The sequence below is a fragment of the Phoca vitulina genome, unplaced genomic scaffold, assembly GCF_004348235.1.
Source record: "Phoca vitulina isolate PV1807 unplaced genomic scaffold, GSC_HSeal_1.0 scaffold12, whole genome shotgun sequence".
NCBI lineage: Eukaryota > Metazoa > Chordata > Mammalia > Carnivora > Phocidae > Phoca > Phoca vitulina.
In genome coordinates, this window is record NW_022589715.1 from 30,270,549 (window position 1) to 30,285,291 (window position 14,743).

Genomic DNA, 14,743 nt, shown 5'->3' on the forward strand with positions numbered 1-14,743 from the left:
GTAGAATCAACTCTCCTGGTGTAACCTATAACTGGGTTCTCAGTCTTATTCGTTTCACTTTCAAGTTAACGTTTGTTTTGAACATCTCATTAAGAAAATACAAAGTCAAGAAAAGACTGCCACCTACTGAATTATTAGAGCAATAATACTGGATGAGCACTTCCAAAGTATGCTTTGCAGAACATGAGTCTCATGAAATGCTGGAACCCTGTAGTCTAATAAGGTTGAGAAACAGGTGGTTTACCATATTTCCACAGGCATACACATATTAGCACATCAAAGGTTCTGAGAAGTTCTTCAGTAAAGTAAAACTGACTCCCAAACTTACTGGACAATGTAAACTCCACTTTAATTTTTGTGAAATTACTTAGTAACATCTCAGGGAAATAATATTCTGTAAAACGCATGTTGAAAAATGCTATTTCAGATATGAGAATCTCAAAATAACATCTCTTATCTAATTATATCCTAAGGTAGAAAAGCAATTTGTGATTCTTGCCTTATTTCACATTATATGGTGTCCTAAAATAACTAAACCAAAGAATCTTATTGTAGAAAGACATTTAAGGTCACACATATACATACTCTAACAACTCAAAACAAAAATACTGATTCTAAGAAAACCTACTTAAGCACACACCAATAATCATGGTGCACGATTTTAAAACGCCGTATGTATTAAGTACTGGAAATACTTACTGTGTAAGATTCAACCAATACTGTGGTTTCTAAGGCCAGCTTCTGCTCTTGCTCAATATTATACCCCACATAACACAATTTTTCTTTAATCATGCGAACTGTTTCAAAGTCAGCAGAATGGTTGAAGGCATATCCTCGCAATAGCAGCAGCTGGTACAAAAAAACAGCAGTAAAGTCACAATTAATCTGAATGAGTTCAACTGTGGCAAGCTATCAGTGCTCACTAAATAGCTAATGTCAGTAACAAATGCAATGGACAGTGGATCCTTAGGTCTTACTGAGTATTTCAGAAATGGGAACAGTACTTTCCATAAGAGGATTTACAGTTCAGTTTCACAGAGAGTGAAAGAATTAACTGTTCATGAATAATAAATGGGTAAAACAAGCTAAAAAAAAAAAACAAGCTAGTTTTAAAAAAATTACTGTTTGAGTGGCACCTGGGTGGCTCAGTCGTTAAGCGTCTGCGTTCGGCTCAGGTCATGATCCCAGGGTCCTAGGAGCAAGCCCCACATCAGGCTCCCTGCTCGGTGGGGAGCCTGCTTCTCCCTCTCCCACTCCCCCTGCTTGTGTTCCCTCTCTCACTGTATCTCTCTCTGTCAAATAAATAAAAAATCTTAAAAAAAAAAAATTACTGTTGGAGTGCTAATGTTTAGACAGTTTTGATAAATAATCAAAATAATCAAAATAAATATTTTGATAAATATTATTTTAGTACTAGACTCCTATAATCTGCCATTTGCTCAATCAATGCCATGTTCATGAAATATCCCTAGATCTTAGAAAATTTTATCCCTAACTTCTAGTATTATGTCTGACACATAGTAGATGGGCAAGAGAATTTGTCAATCAAATAAATGATGAGAATTCAAGCAGTTAACAGGAAAAAAAAAAAAAAGAAACCCACAATATGCATCACGAACAAGCTGGGACTTTTCATATAAAACTTTAAAAATGAATTCCCTAATCCTTGTGAGAAAACCCTCGGACATTCCTCAGACAGAATTTTGGCCTGCAATGACAGTATTATAGTTCTCATTAGCTTAATCTCATTATTACTCTAAATGAGAAGAAAGGAACTCAATGTCAAGATAGAGATAGACAACCCCCTTTTACTGCACAGATATTACCCTAGAATAGTTTCTCAATAGTGGCACCAATGATATCGTGGACCTTAACAATTCTTTGTCGTGCGGGCTGCCTTGTTCACTGTAGGATGTTTAGTAGCATTCCTGCATAGCTGGAACAACCAAAACATGTCTCCAGACATTGCAAAATGTCCCTGGCTTGTGGGGGGGGGGGGGGGGGGGGGGGGGGGGAGGGGCGGCAGCATCACCCCTGGTTGAGAACCAGTGACCTGGAGAGAATAGACTAACTAGTCTAAACTATTTTTTTCAGTATTAAAAAAATACACATGCCTCTAATTAACAGCCTTATATACTTTCTCCAGCAATGTTTTAAAGAAAATTATAACTAATTACAGTCAGAAGTAAACTTTAATATATAGTAAACACTAAAAACTGGATCTATTCCATGAAAACTACTAAATATTGAAGTCCGGTACAACTGGGCCCTGTTTGTTTGGCTTTTTTAGTAAAAGGCAAAAGATTTATATGATCTGAAGAGAAACCAGAGTATTGTTTGGTTTTTTTAAAGATTCATTTGAGAGAGCGAGCGAGCATGAATGGGGGGTTGGGGGGTGGGGAGTGGGGGCAGAGGGAGAGGGAGAAGCAGACTTCCCGCTGAGGAGCGAGCCTGACGTGGTGCTCCATTGCAGGACCCTGAGATTGACCTGAACCCAAGGCAGACACTTAATCGACTGAGCCACCCACGCACCCCTCAAAAAAGAGTTTTATGGCAGAAAAGGCTGCCTCTATTGTTCAAAAAGTTTTAAGCTCTCTTCTATCTCACAACCAAGTCCTCAGGAATAGCAAACATAATTATGTAATGATGTATTCTATTCTCATTACTATATCAGAGAGCATGTATAAAAATCTTACATGGACTTTTACATGAATAATGGAGTAAATGGGACATTCCCCTAGTGGTGCAGAAGATCTGCTATGATCCTGAGAGGATATATTCAAATATGTTAAGTTAGTAAATACAAATTACAAAAGCTAACTTCTATGATACCTTCTTTTGCTTACCTTGATAAGATACCTGGTAATATCCCTTCCAGCAATATCCAGTCTCCTGGTAAGGTGAGGGAGAGAAAAGCCTTCATACACTGGACAAATGTGAGTTACACCATCTCCAGAGTCCACCACTACTCCAGTCAATAAACCTGTGTGAGAACCATGAGGTTTTAAATAAAAAGCCAAATCAGAAAAATCAGAGCCAGCAAATTTCAAAAAATTCATACAGAAGCCAAACTAGAAACTTCACCACCCAGAATGGTCTAGAAGCCAGCATTTCTTTATTATTCATTATTTTGCAGTTTACTTCTAACATCTAGACACTAAAGTGAGTATTCTCACACATGTCTCTTGTGAGACTTTTAGTCTTAACTGTGTGCTATCCCCGGAGATGAGAAGAAACAGACTCTGAGACCTAGGACTGAAAGACACAACATGTTCTTAAAGCTCAGTACAATTCTTTATTTTTCTTTCCAATTTAATCTTGATCCCTAAATTCCCCTGAAGTAAAATTTTCTAAAGCATCATGGTAACTTTTAGGAAAATCATTGTGAGAGATAAAAACTACACAAGTTGATAGTGAACCTGTTGAAATAATGTACTTATTATTTTTGTCATATAATATATATTCAAAACTGGGTTTGGAAAAATTCCTATTGGTACTAGATAGCTGGAAATTTGAGAACAATTAATCTTGGCTAGCCAAAGGATCACGTCAATTATTCACCAGAAACCAGAAAGACAGTATCAGTTACACCTTATAATAAAAGAACAGCAAAGAAGCTGCCTTGTTTCCCATACATACTATTTAAAGTACAAATGACTGCAAAAGTTACCTTCTGCACTAGGGTTAATTAAAACAAAACTTTTTCGAACTCAAATTTTGTAATAGTTAATAGTCTAATGTTTTTTTATTATTATTATGTTAATCACCATACATCATTAGTTTTTGACGTAGTGTTCCATGATTCATTGTTTGCACGTAACACCCAGTGCTCCACGCAGAACCGGCCCTCTTTAACACCCGTCACCAGGCTAACCCATCCCCCCAACCCCCTCCCCTCTAGAACCCTGTTTGTTTTTCAGAGTCCGTCGTCTCTCATGGTTTGTCTCCCCCTCCTATTTCCACCCCCATTCTTCTCCTCCTATCTTTTTTTTTTTTTAACATATAATGTATTATTTGTTTCAGAGGTACAGATCTGTGATTCAACAGTCTTACACAATTCACAGCGCTCACCATAGCACATACCCTCCCCAATGTCTATCACCCAGCCAGCCCATCCCTCCCACCCCCCAATAGTCTAATAATGTTTTAACCAAAAAAAAATTTTTTTTTTAGAATAGAATACGCAATATCTGTAACTTTCTTAACCATTATTTTAAATAATAAGAATTATTTTAAATAATAAGAAATAAACCATTATTTCTTAACCATTCTTATAGAATACGCAATGTCTGTAACTTTCTTAACCATTATTTTATCACTTTCACATCCCTGAATAGGCTCTCTCCCTTTCTTAATACAAACTTGAATGCACTACAGTATTTCATCATAATGATTTATCTTTGATACATTTATTCAATCTACCTCCTTTTGAAGCTGACATAATGTCTTTCCATGATTGATGGTGTATATAAATCTTCATAAAAAGCTTCATAAAAATCATCTACTGCCTTTTAATGCTGCATTCCTTTCAACAAGAAACATTTCATTGCAAAAAAAGAGGAATCCACATCATTAATTCAAAAACACTCCCAGTAATATCAACTGAAGCTGGGATCGACATTTTATTTTCCAAACAGACCTTCCCATCCAACTGCAGCTTATTTTCTCCCACTCCCACCAGGTTACAGACTAGCCTTTCCCTGTACACATTTGACCCATTTCCAGTGCCATACCATTTTGTCACTGGAGAATCCATTCTTTCCACTTCGATTCCTATGGATTCTTTAAGATTCAATCGAATTCATACCTTTCCATTTACACCTTTCCTGACAACTCTAACCTCCAGATTCCCTAATTCCAGTTATTCCCTTCAATCCTGTCTGTGGCATGCAGGCAAACAGAGCTTCCTAACTCACCGTGTCACTTCTCCTATTCACAACCCTTCCATGGCTCCAAATGCTTCTTCCTACCTTTAACTAACTTCCTACCTAGCCCTAGCCACCTTGTTTAGAAAGAGAATTTTACAGTGGGTCAGAGTTCTTTTGATCTTTACTGGACTATCATTTCTCAAAATTAAGGATTCAACAGTTAAACAAAAAATGACTAAATATCGGGAATTAAAAGAAGGTATCTTCTCACTGGATGAAAATAAATGTATGAATACTGCTAGAAAAATCCATTAAGGTCAGTTTTATTCAAATAAAATTTAAACAAAAATTCACTTCAACAGAACTGTCCATCCTCACCACCTAAACAAAATCATTATTACCAGTTTCAAAGCTTAGATTCAAAACTTTTAATATCTATTTTTTCCAAAGTATTTTCTAAAATAATTTCTAAAAATGAAATAAAATTACCTCGGTGCAGGTAAACACTCCTTGCAAAGTAACAAGTGATTTTTAATTCCTTCTTCAAAGGAAAATTATTCACAGCTGGAATGTAATCACCTTAAGGTCAAGAAGACCACGTCTAGCTTACTCACTGCCATATCCTCTGCACTAAACACAGTACAAGGTACATTCCACTCGGTGAATGAACAAAGCTTCTTTGAAAATTTAGTTCCCCCAGGTATTTCCTAAGTATCTATACGTAGTACTGAAGACAATTTAATGAGTCAATGTATATTTTTACAAGGTGATTTTTACTAATCCATGTTTAGAATTAGATGGGTCACCGCAGTATTAAAGTGAGTTTTCTAAGTACTGTGTCATACACACAGCTAACTACGAAGGCTGAAGACTTAGCTCAGGTGGCACCTCCCTCAGAAACCTTCTCTGCCATGCTGGGTCAAAATTATCTGCTTCGGTATCTTCTTCCCGAATAGACTCTAAATTTTTTGAGGGAATCTTCACATTTCAAGTGCCTAACAGGCTGCGTGGCACATATCTGACAGCCCCATAAATTCTCTTAATAAGACGATCAGAATAGAAAGAGCTCTCCCCACACGGCCAATTTTTATTCTCAATAGAAAGGGAGGCAGTTACTAATGGCAGCACCAACAAAACATAAAAGTTAGGAAGGCACTTCCAAATGTCTACCTTCTCCTCTACTATGTATACAAGCGTGATTTTATATTAACCTTTTTGGACTTCTATGTATTTTTTTTTAACTCTGCCAATTCTTTTAAAATTTTTTTTAAGATTTTATTTATTTGAGAGAGAGACAGTGAGCGAGGGAGAGAGCACAAACAGGGCGAGCGGCAGGCAGAGGGAGAAGCAGACTCCCCGCTGAGCAGGGAGCCCAATGCAGGACTTGATCCCAGGACCCTGGGATCATGACCTAAGCCAAAGGCAGATGCTTAACCGACTGAGCCACCCAGGTGCCCCAACTCTGACAATTCTAAGGACAAATTCCATGTTCATTCTTCACTGCATAAAAAATTTTTACTTTAAAATAGTCTAAGAGGGAACCTCCTACTTCTTAAAAATTGAGTTCTCTTTTTACCTTAAGTCCTTCATTGCTTAATGAAGGAAATAAAAATATATGTGGTATTTTATTTTATAAATTTTAGAAATTACGAAAATACTTGAATAAATATTTGAAAATATTTAAATAAATATATAAATACTGTGCTTTTCTGGGATTTCCAACTATTGAAAACTCAAATAAAATGGACTTAGTGTCTGCTGAATTAATTATTCTAAAAGTTAAGTTTCACCTACCTTGAGCATACAAAGTCAGAACTGCCTGGATAGCTACATACACGCCAGAAAACTGGTAAGTTTCAAACATTACCTGAAAATGCAAAAGGAAAGAAAGAAATGCTGGTATTTAGAAGTTACATAGTAAATATTTTTATGCTTTCTTGATGGTCACAGAGTAGATTAGTTGCCAAAATAGAATCAAAAGGGACCTAAAAGAGTCCTTCATTCTCCTCAGCTGTCACAGAGCTCTACTGCAGGGAAGAGATTTTTGGATATATAGAGTCCTCCAAGTATTTTGTAAGTGCTACAAAGCAAAGATTTTTGAGTGTTTTAGTTAATGGCTAGAGTGGAAGAAAGATTTCTGCATTTGAACAAGCCTTTCTTAATGATGTCCCTTAATGAAAATATCTTTTAATTCAAGGACGAACTACAGAAATTGCTTAACTGCTGGCCCCTCTCCCCTAACCTGCACCAAGACTGGAGTTCTACCTCCAACAGTTAAAAAAAAAGAAAAAAGAAAGTAGTAAACCAGCAGGGCAGGAAGACAAAAATGTATGCAGTAATTCCTGAATGCTGGCAGACAGAGAAACTGCCTAGCTGTTCTGCCTACCCTTCCAGCTTGAGCCCCAGCTGTGGCACTGCTCTCAGCTCTCAGCTGAGCTACACTGAAGGGAGGAGTCTCCTTGTGCCCTCCCTATTCACAACCATGCTCATTCTCTGTAGTCCAGGTGGGCTGGGAACATCCTGTAGGACTTGTTCTGTCATCTACAGTGAGCACTCCTTGACTGGCAGGGCTGACTACCACTCTGTAAATCTAGACACCTAGAAATGTTGTAACTGATCACAATGAGAATTACATAGGATTTAAATGTTATTACTCTGAAACACATATTCATCAATTAAGCAACTAGATATTCTACCCAGTATTCTATTCCATCATCCTTTATTTCCCCTCCACAGGGGAGAAAGCAGAAGAGTGAAGCTGTATTTGCGTTTGTCATCTTGAAAGTCCATTAGAATTTGTTTTTATTTGTAAGATAATTAGAAAGTAATTGTAGTACTAAATCAACTTTCTGGATGAGATTAAAGTAGGGCATTATCAGTCACAGCCAAATTTGCACCCACATGTAAAAAAGAGTATTAAAATAAGGTGGGACCTTATAGCACATGAGAACAATTCTTTTCATTCTAGCAGATTAAAAAAAAAAAAATACATGTCCTAGTCAAATAGCTGGCTAGCGGAAGAGGCACCCAGGTATAATGTCATCTCCCTAACTTTTCATCTGAAAGGAAACTTGGTTTTCATTCTGACATTGTGTTGCTTTCCTAAAGAGGTTTCCACGTGTAGGAGGAACCTTTTGGTTTAATACAAAAGTACCTCTACTCTGATTTTACAATGCACTGCTAAAAATAAATACCATTACAAATGACTACTTACCCATCACAAAGTATTAGTAGTTATAAGTCATTTAGAAAGAATAAATTGCAACTAAAATATGAACTAATATAACAAGGGCCATGTTTCACAGCTCTAGGGCTGCTCCGGAGCAGGAAAGAGTTAAGATATAAGCCATAAAGAATGACATGGATTTTGTAACTAAAACCAGGATCTTAAATTTTTAAAACACTTAACATAAAACTTAAGTTTTAATCCAGAATTAAAAAATACTGTCTAGCAACAATCTTTTCTAAAATCCTTCCAAAATTTCCACCAACACCTAAATATGGTCATAGAGTAAAACAGAATTATTTACGTTAAGTAGTATCTGCAAAGCTACTAAGACAGAAAAAATTATTCTAAGTTTTTACCTCATATATAACAAAAGACAAAGACATACAGTTCCTACCTCATGTAAAACAAAATATAATGAACGAGAACCTTGAAAAGTTACTTATCTAAACTATGAAGAAGGCAGACTTCTTGCTCTCCGTACCTGCTTCCCTTAGAGCCCTTCAAGCTCCTCTCACTAACTCCCACCTCCCTGGTCCTTGGCCTTCTCACCACTGTCTGCTCCCATTTTCCTGGTGAACTGATTATCTATATCCTGATGACTCCCAAGTTTCTATCTCCAGCCTCAGACTTTTCTCCTGAACTTGATCTTTTACAGGTTTCCCTGCTATCTGAAAAGTAGAGCATTCATATGGAAATCTTAGGTAAAGCTCAAATGTTGTAAATCGAAGAAGCAGTTACCATTAGTTTATATGGAAAACTCAGTGTTCCCAAACCCCAAAAATAACCTCTCTTAGGCTTTTCTTGGACACATCTTGCTAATGGATGCACAAAATAAAACGAGATAAAGCACCGATGCTCACACAGTTCAAAGCTATGGCGCCTTGATGCTGAGTGCAGTTCTGGGGTACGAGTTTGGCGGGGCCACTCTGGCTGGTCTGGGTGCACGCCGCCTCTAACATTAGCTCGCTGCAAAACAAATGCTGAATGCAATTTTCGCTTCCCCCCTTTATTCATACAGGTGAAAATCCTCTTCGGGCTTCTTTCAGTTAGTGAAAACAGGTACTAATGTAGGTCTTTGGTAAAAGTGAAGTGGCATAACATGAACTTTTGAAAAGTGAGGGACACCTCTATCTCCCTGACATTTTTGACTGGATGTCTAATGAGGGCCTACCATGTCCAAAACTGAACTCCTGATCCACTCCCCTCAAATCCTGTTCTACTTATCTCAGTTTTTTCCCATCTCAGTTGATGGTAATGTCATCCTCCAGGTGCCCAAGCCACAACCTTTGGAGTCATCCCTGACTCTCCCCTCTTGTTACCCATATTTAATGCATTACAAAATGCTTTGGCCCTACCTTCAAAACAGATTCAGTCTGGCCACTTCTCTTTACTTCTGCTGCTATTACCCCTAATCCTAACCATCATTATCTTTTGCCTAGATAATTGAAAGTCTTCAAACTGGTCTCTCTTCCACCCTTGCCTCCTTATGGTCTACTCACAACACAGCGGCCACAGAAACCTAAACTGGAGCATGTCCCTAACACAGAAGGGACATTTCGCTCAGAGTAAAAGAATAATTCTCTTTAAGGGCCTGCAAGGCCCTAGATCATCCTGTCCTATTATTTCCCTGACCTCATCCCCTGTTGCTCTCCCATACTGGCTTCCTTGCTGACTCTCTAATACACCAGGCTTGTTCCCATTTTAAGACCTTCACACTGCCTAGCTACTTCCTTTGTCTGGAATGCTTTTCCCCCACATATCCTGGCTGAGTCCCTTATTCTTTAAATATCACCTTCTCTCAGAAGCCTACTCTCACACCCTATGAAAAATATAACCCCCTCACCCCCCTTAACCTGCTCTTTTCCCCTCTTTAGCATCTATTATCTTCTAACAAACCATTCAATTAACTCACTTTGTGGGTGGCAGGGGTGGGGTGGGGGTGGGGGGTGGGTGTCACCTGCCAGAAAAATAAGTTCCATGGCAGCAGGACTTGGTTTTGTTTACTGATATAGCCTATTTAGAAATAATGACTAGTTAGGTGCTCAGTAAATAGGATGGGGGGGGAACAATTATTTTCATTCCTTTTATCCTTAACAATGGTAAAAGAAAGAACATCTGCTATAATGTCTCATCACAGAAACACATACATACACATCCCATTTAAACACTTACCTCTACAATCTTCTCTCTGTTTTTGGTTGGGTTCATGGGAGGTTCTGTGAGTAAGATTTTACAATTTCTGGTATCTATGTTAAGTTTCTCTGGTCCAAATGTATAATCCCACAGGTGTTTCATGTCATCCCAATTTCGTACTATGCCATTTTCCATAGGGTACTTAACTTCTAACATTGAGCGTAATTCACTTGCTTCATCACCGACCATAAGATCCTAGAAAATTATAATATCAAGGCTTTAGGCCAAATTTTTGCATAAAATATCTTCAGAAAATTACATTCTCATGATATTTTGGAAAACTTGGGAATAATTTAATTTTAATTTTTCTGGCACTTTCAGATAAAGTTCTTCATTCCACAAGTTTAAAAAAATCTTTTCTTTCAAGAACAATGCCTTGGAAAGTTTAATCATGAATAATAAAAATTCTTTTATGTACAACGTGGGTTAAATCAATAAATGGACCTTACCTTTAATACAAATGTTTCCAAAAGAAGAGCATTAGCACAAATAAACCCCACATTTTCATATTTTGGAGGGTTTTGTATGAGGTTTCATCTGTTTCTTTTGCTCAAATGTTCAAAAAATAAGGCCTGTGATATGTGAAATAGCACATCAGGGAAAAAATCTTGTAGAAAAATGCTCAATGCATGCAGCACAGTTCTTTGTACTAAATATTGAAATGGTAAGTGTAAATGATACATCTTAATGTACTACAAAGCATAATGAAAGAAGTTGAAAATTAAATGATTCTTTATTATATTGTAATTATGCAGATATGCACCACATAACTTGCAAATTTCACAAATTTCTACCTGCACATGCCTCAGAATTGAAATTAAGTCTCTATATATGCCTCACCAAGATCAATGGAAATTTGTAGAGATATCAAAAATTAAAACACAGGGAAACAATTTTTAAAAATTAGCTCATGAGCAACATTTCCAACCTTAAAGTATAATACTGGAAAACTATGCTAGCACACAAGAAGCAGAGTACTCACAAGTCTTGTCTCCAAGGAGAGCATACTTAAGATGACCCACATTTGAAAAGTCAAATTTTGTATGTATAATAAGGCTAATGATGTCACAGAATTTAAGCTTATTTTAAAAGTCAGCTAGTTAAGATATTAAATAATCCTGACTTCTACATATACTGATAAATTCAACTTAAAAAAGCTATCAGAAATAGCTACTGTTTGCTATAATACCATAAATCTAAAACATGAGGAAATGAGAAGAAACATTAACATAAAATGTCTCAAAATAAGGTTTAAATATATATGAGTTTAAAACTTTTAAAAATAACAATTTAAAAAAAGATCAGAGGTAAACCAGGGTGAGGGCTCAAAAAAAGATTTCTGGAAAATCCACTGAAAGCAACAACAAAAAGGAAAAACAAAGTTAAAGCAGATGCCAGAAACGTTCACAAAAACTTCTCTGTTGCAACTAATTTCTTATAAAGTTAATTTACCATAACTTAAAAATTCAAATTTCTTAAATATTAACTGTTTAAAATCATCTGATAGGAAAATGGAAAATTAAAAATCTGCATCTGTGAATTCTAGTCAATGACATGCATATGTTGAATTACTTTAGGAGAAGTACATTGATACTTTGAAATACACCAAAAAACGAGATAGACTAATGGAGGGATGAATAAATAAATATGTAATATGTCAGTAGAGTAAATATTAATGTCAGAATCTAGGTGATGGGTGTATGGGTTTCACTGTAAAATTCGTTCTTTGCTATACGTTCTAAACATTTAATAAAAAGTTAGGGGGGAATCTATACCTATAAGAACATACATTACTTTTAACCATTAACAAATACAAAACAATTTTGTTACTTACTTTCCTCTAGAATGTATCATTCTATGTGTTGTACAAAGTTAATAAATTAGATAATTAGATGGCTTATATAATCAATATACATTCACAACTATAGTTCATCAAATTTACAGTAAGTCTGATCTGATTTCATCAGAATATTTATTTTTATTTCCATGCAAGAATAGGGACTTACATATGTCTGACCCAATACCAACTCAAAATAAAAGCCTCATCTATCTACTTCGAGAGCATTCATACTATAAAGAATAAACTGAAAGAAACATCTGGCACTGAATATTTTACAATCCCTCTGAACAAAGAGGAAGGACAGTTAAAATGGAAAACAGGTATTAACCTATGAAATTAGTGCAAATATTCTCAAGTAGCTTCAGCACCTAATTAAAAAATTTGTATTGAAAATTTTAATTTAAAAAATCATAAAACATATAATCGTCCCTAGAACATTTCAACTTCCCAAAACTACAAATGCCAAGAGCTTTATGTAACTTGCCCTCATACCTCAGAACCTTAGATTTTTACCACCCACCTCATCCCTGGACTTCAAGCCTGAACTACCACCTGTTACCTAATAGAATGAGAAATCACAGTAACTGTCTGAGATGCTCTTTCAAAGGCATTTATCTTTTATGAAAAGCAGGCAGTGTAGATTATATTTGCCAAGAATTATTCTGAACAATGTCCCTCAAATTGGAAAACAGAGTGAACATACTTTAAAACCACAATTAAATCCCTAAGAAGGAAATTCCATTAAAAAAGTTTGTTAATAAAGCCTACACTGTTCTCTGAAAGTATACACTCAATCTCTTTAAGATTTTAAGACTAATGCATGATCTTTTATTTAGTATAAAGACAGGAATTTCCAGATTTAAATGTTTTCATTTATCCAAAAGAAAACTCCACAAAGACACTGTTACTAGTTAAAATATAAACCACTAGAAATGCCTCATCTTTGTCAAAACTGCTTATAAATAATATCAAAAACACACAAACCTGAAAATACCTACTATTGAAGCACTTAAGGACTGTCACAGAAAAATATAAAGAAGAGTGAATTGTCTGGGATGTGCCCCGCACTTTAGTTCAAAAGAAAAAGGGGCCACACAATGGTATTTATTTAGGGGGAAGATCTGCTGTTTATGGAAAAGTCTTATAAGACTTTCACATTTTTCGTATTTATCCTCAGATAATGTTGTAAAAATCTGCTCATCAATAAAAATGGTATAGGAAACAAGTCAATCTCTTTTCCTCTTTTTTTACTATCTATAGTTATTGGCATATTAAAGTTTTACTCAGTTTATTACACATTTGCTACCCAACTGGATGCAAATACATACAGACTATGATAGGTAATGTTCAATTTAACATTGATCAATAAAACTGATTTGTCCAAATGTAACAACTTCACCCCAATTCTCTGGATCACACATATTCTAAATAAAGCTACTTGGTTTCTAATATTATGCACACCACATTCCATTTTAATTATAACATCCATCTACAAGAAACACAAGGAAAACAATTCAAAACTGTGTTAGTAATTAGTTCTGGTCTGGTCCATTGTATGCAATCAGGAAAGTATAGGACTTAATTAGTTGCTACCAAATTGAAGCAATGAAAAAGGTTAAAAATCAAAGTACTTAAAATTAAAATATGGAATTGCCCCCCTCCCCAATACTACAGGGACACAAAACAACTACTGTTCCATCAAGCAAAAGTGGAAAACAAACAGAGAGCATGTGTGTAACCTCACTTACCATCTTTTTGTTATTCTACTTCAACAGGTCAAGAAAGGTGAAGAAAGAGAAGGTAGAAGTAAGAGTCAGAAAAGGCCTAAATAAAATCCTCACTGAAATTTTTAAACATACAAGCAATAGAGACAAATTAGGTAGAGGTCAGATGCAGTACTATATTTTACGGAGTTAATAATTAGGGCCAAATTAACATGGACAGTTATTACTCCTGAATGAAAATTAACTCATTAAACAATTTAAATTTCCAGTTTTTAGTCTATCACATTTCAGCTAACAAAACACAAAAGTATAAGTCAATCCACTAGGCATAGGAATTCCAAAAAGTCAAGTTTCTTTAATTCATTACTGAATTTAAGAACCTTAATTAAGGAAATTAAATAACAGAAAAGGTCTAGCTGAATAGGTAGAGGGTGAGTTTAGAGTGGTTTTTTTCTAAGCTCTAGTAGTCAAGTTAAATTTGACACAGATTTCTTTTACTATTTTCTACTGGAAGAACAAATTAACTAGAGAGACTTAAAAGATTGAGCAGATTGAACAGAACTGAGCCAACAGAACACAGAATGACAAACCATACAAGCAAATGCTACTGGGGAATTCCTTAGCAAAAATGTCTTAGAATATAGACTAGTTTCATTTCCATCACTTGGCCTTAAAAAGCAAGAAAGTGGGAGTGAAAAGATATGTAATCATTTGTGCCATGTTAGGGAATAAAATGGTTATATATGATGTATCTGTACACCTCAAAAATGTTATTATCCATAAAGTATATAAAAAAGAGACATTCTTTAAAAGCCTGATACTGACTAAAAAGTGTGACTGTCCTTATCACAAGTATCGGCTAAATTTTAAGTCGTTCATTTAAGATTAA

The 14,743-nt window shown here is 35.7% G+C and overlaps 1 protein-coding gene across 2 annotated transcripts in view; it reads right to left on the bottom strand.

Moving 5' to 3' along the window:
- Nucleotides 1-14,743, bottom strand: part of ACTR2 (actin related protein 2) — a 35,148-nt gene that overhangs the window by 12,378 nt on the left and 8,027 nt on the right. The window contains exons 3-7 of one of the 2 annotated variants that reach the window (XM_032410837.1): nucleotides 13,879-13,893; nucleotides 10,270-10,485; nucleotides 6,663-6,735; nucleotides 2,847-2,983; nucleotides 700-849 (exon numbers count right to left, since the gene is read on the bottom strand). In XM_032410837.1, coding sequence (XP_032266728.1) covers nucleotides 700-849; nucleotides 2,847-2,983; nucleotides 6,663-6,735; nucleotides 10,270-10,485; nucleotides 13,879-13,893 — 591 coding nt within the window. The remainder of the gene's footprint in view (nucleotides 1-699; nucleotides 850-2,846; nucleotides 2,984-6,662; nucleotides 6,736-10,269; nucleotides 10,486-13,878; nucleotides 13,894-14,743) is intronic. The other variant, XM_032410838.1, reaches the window with a different exon arrangement.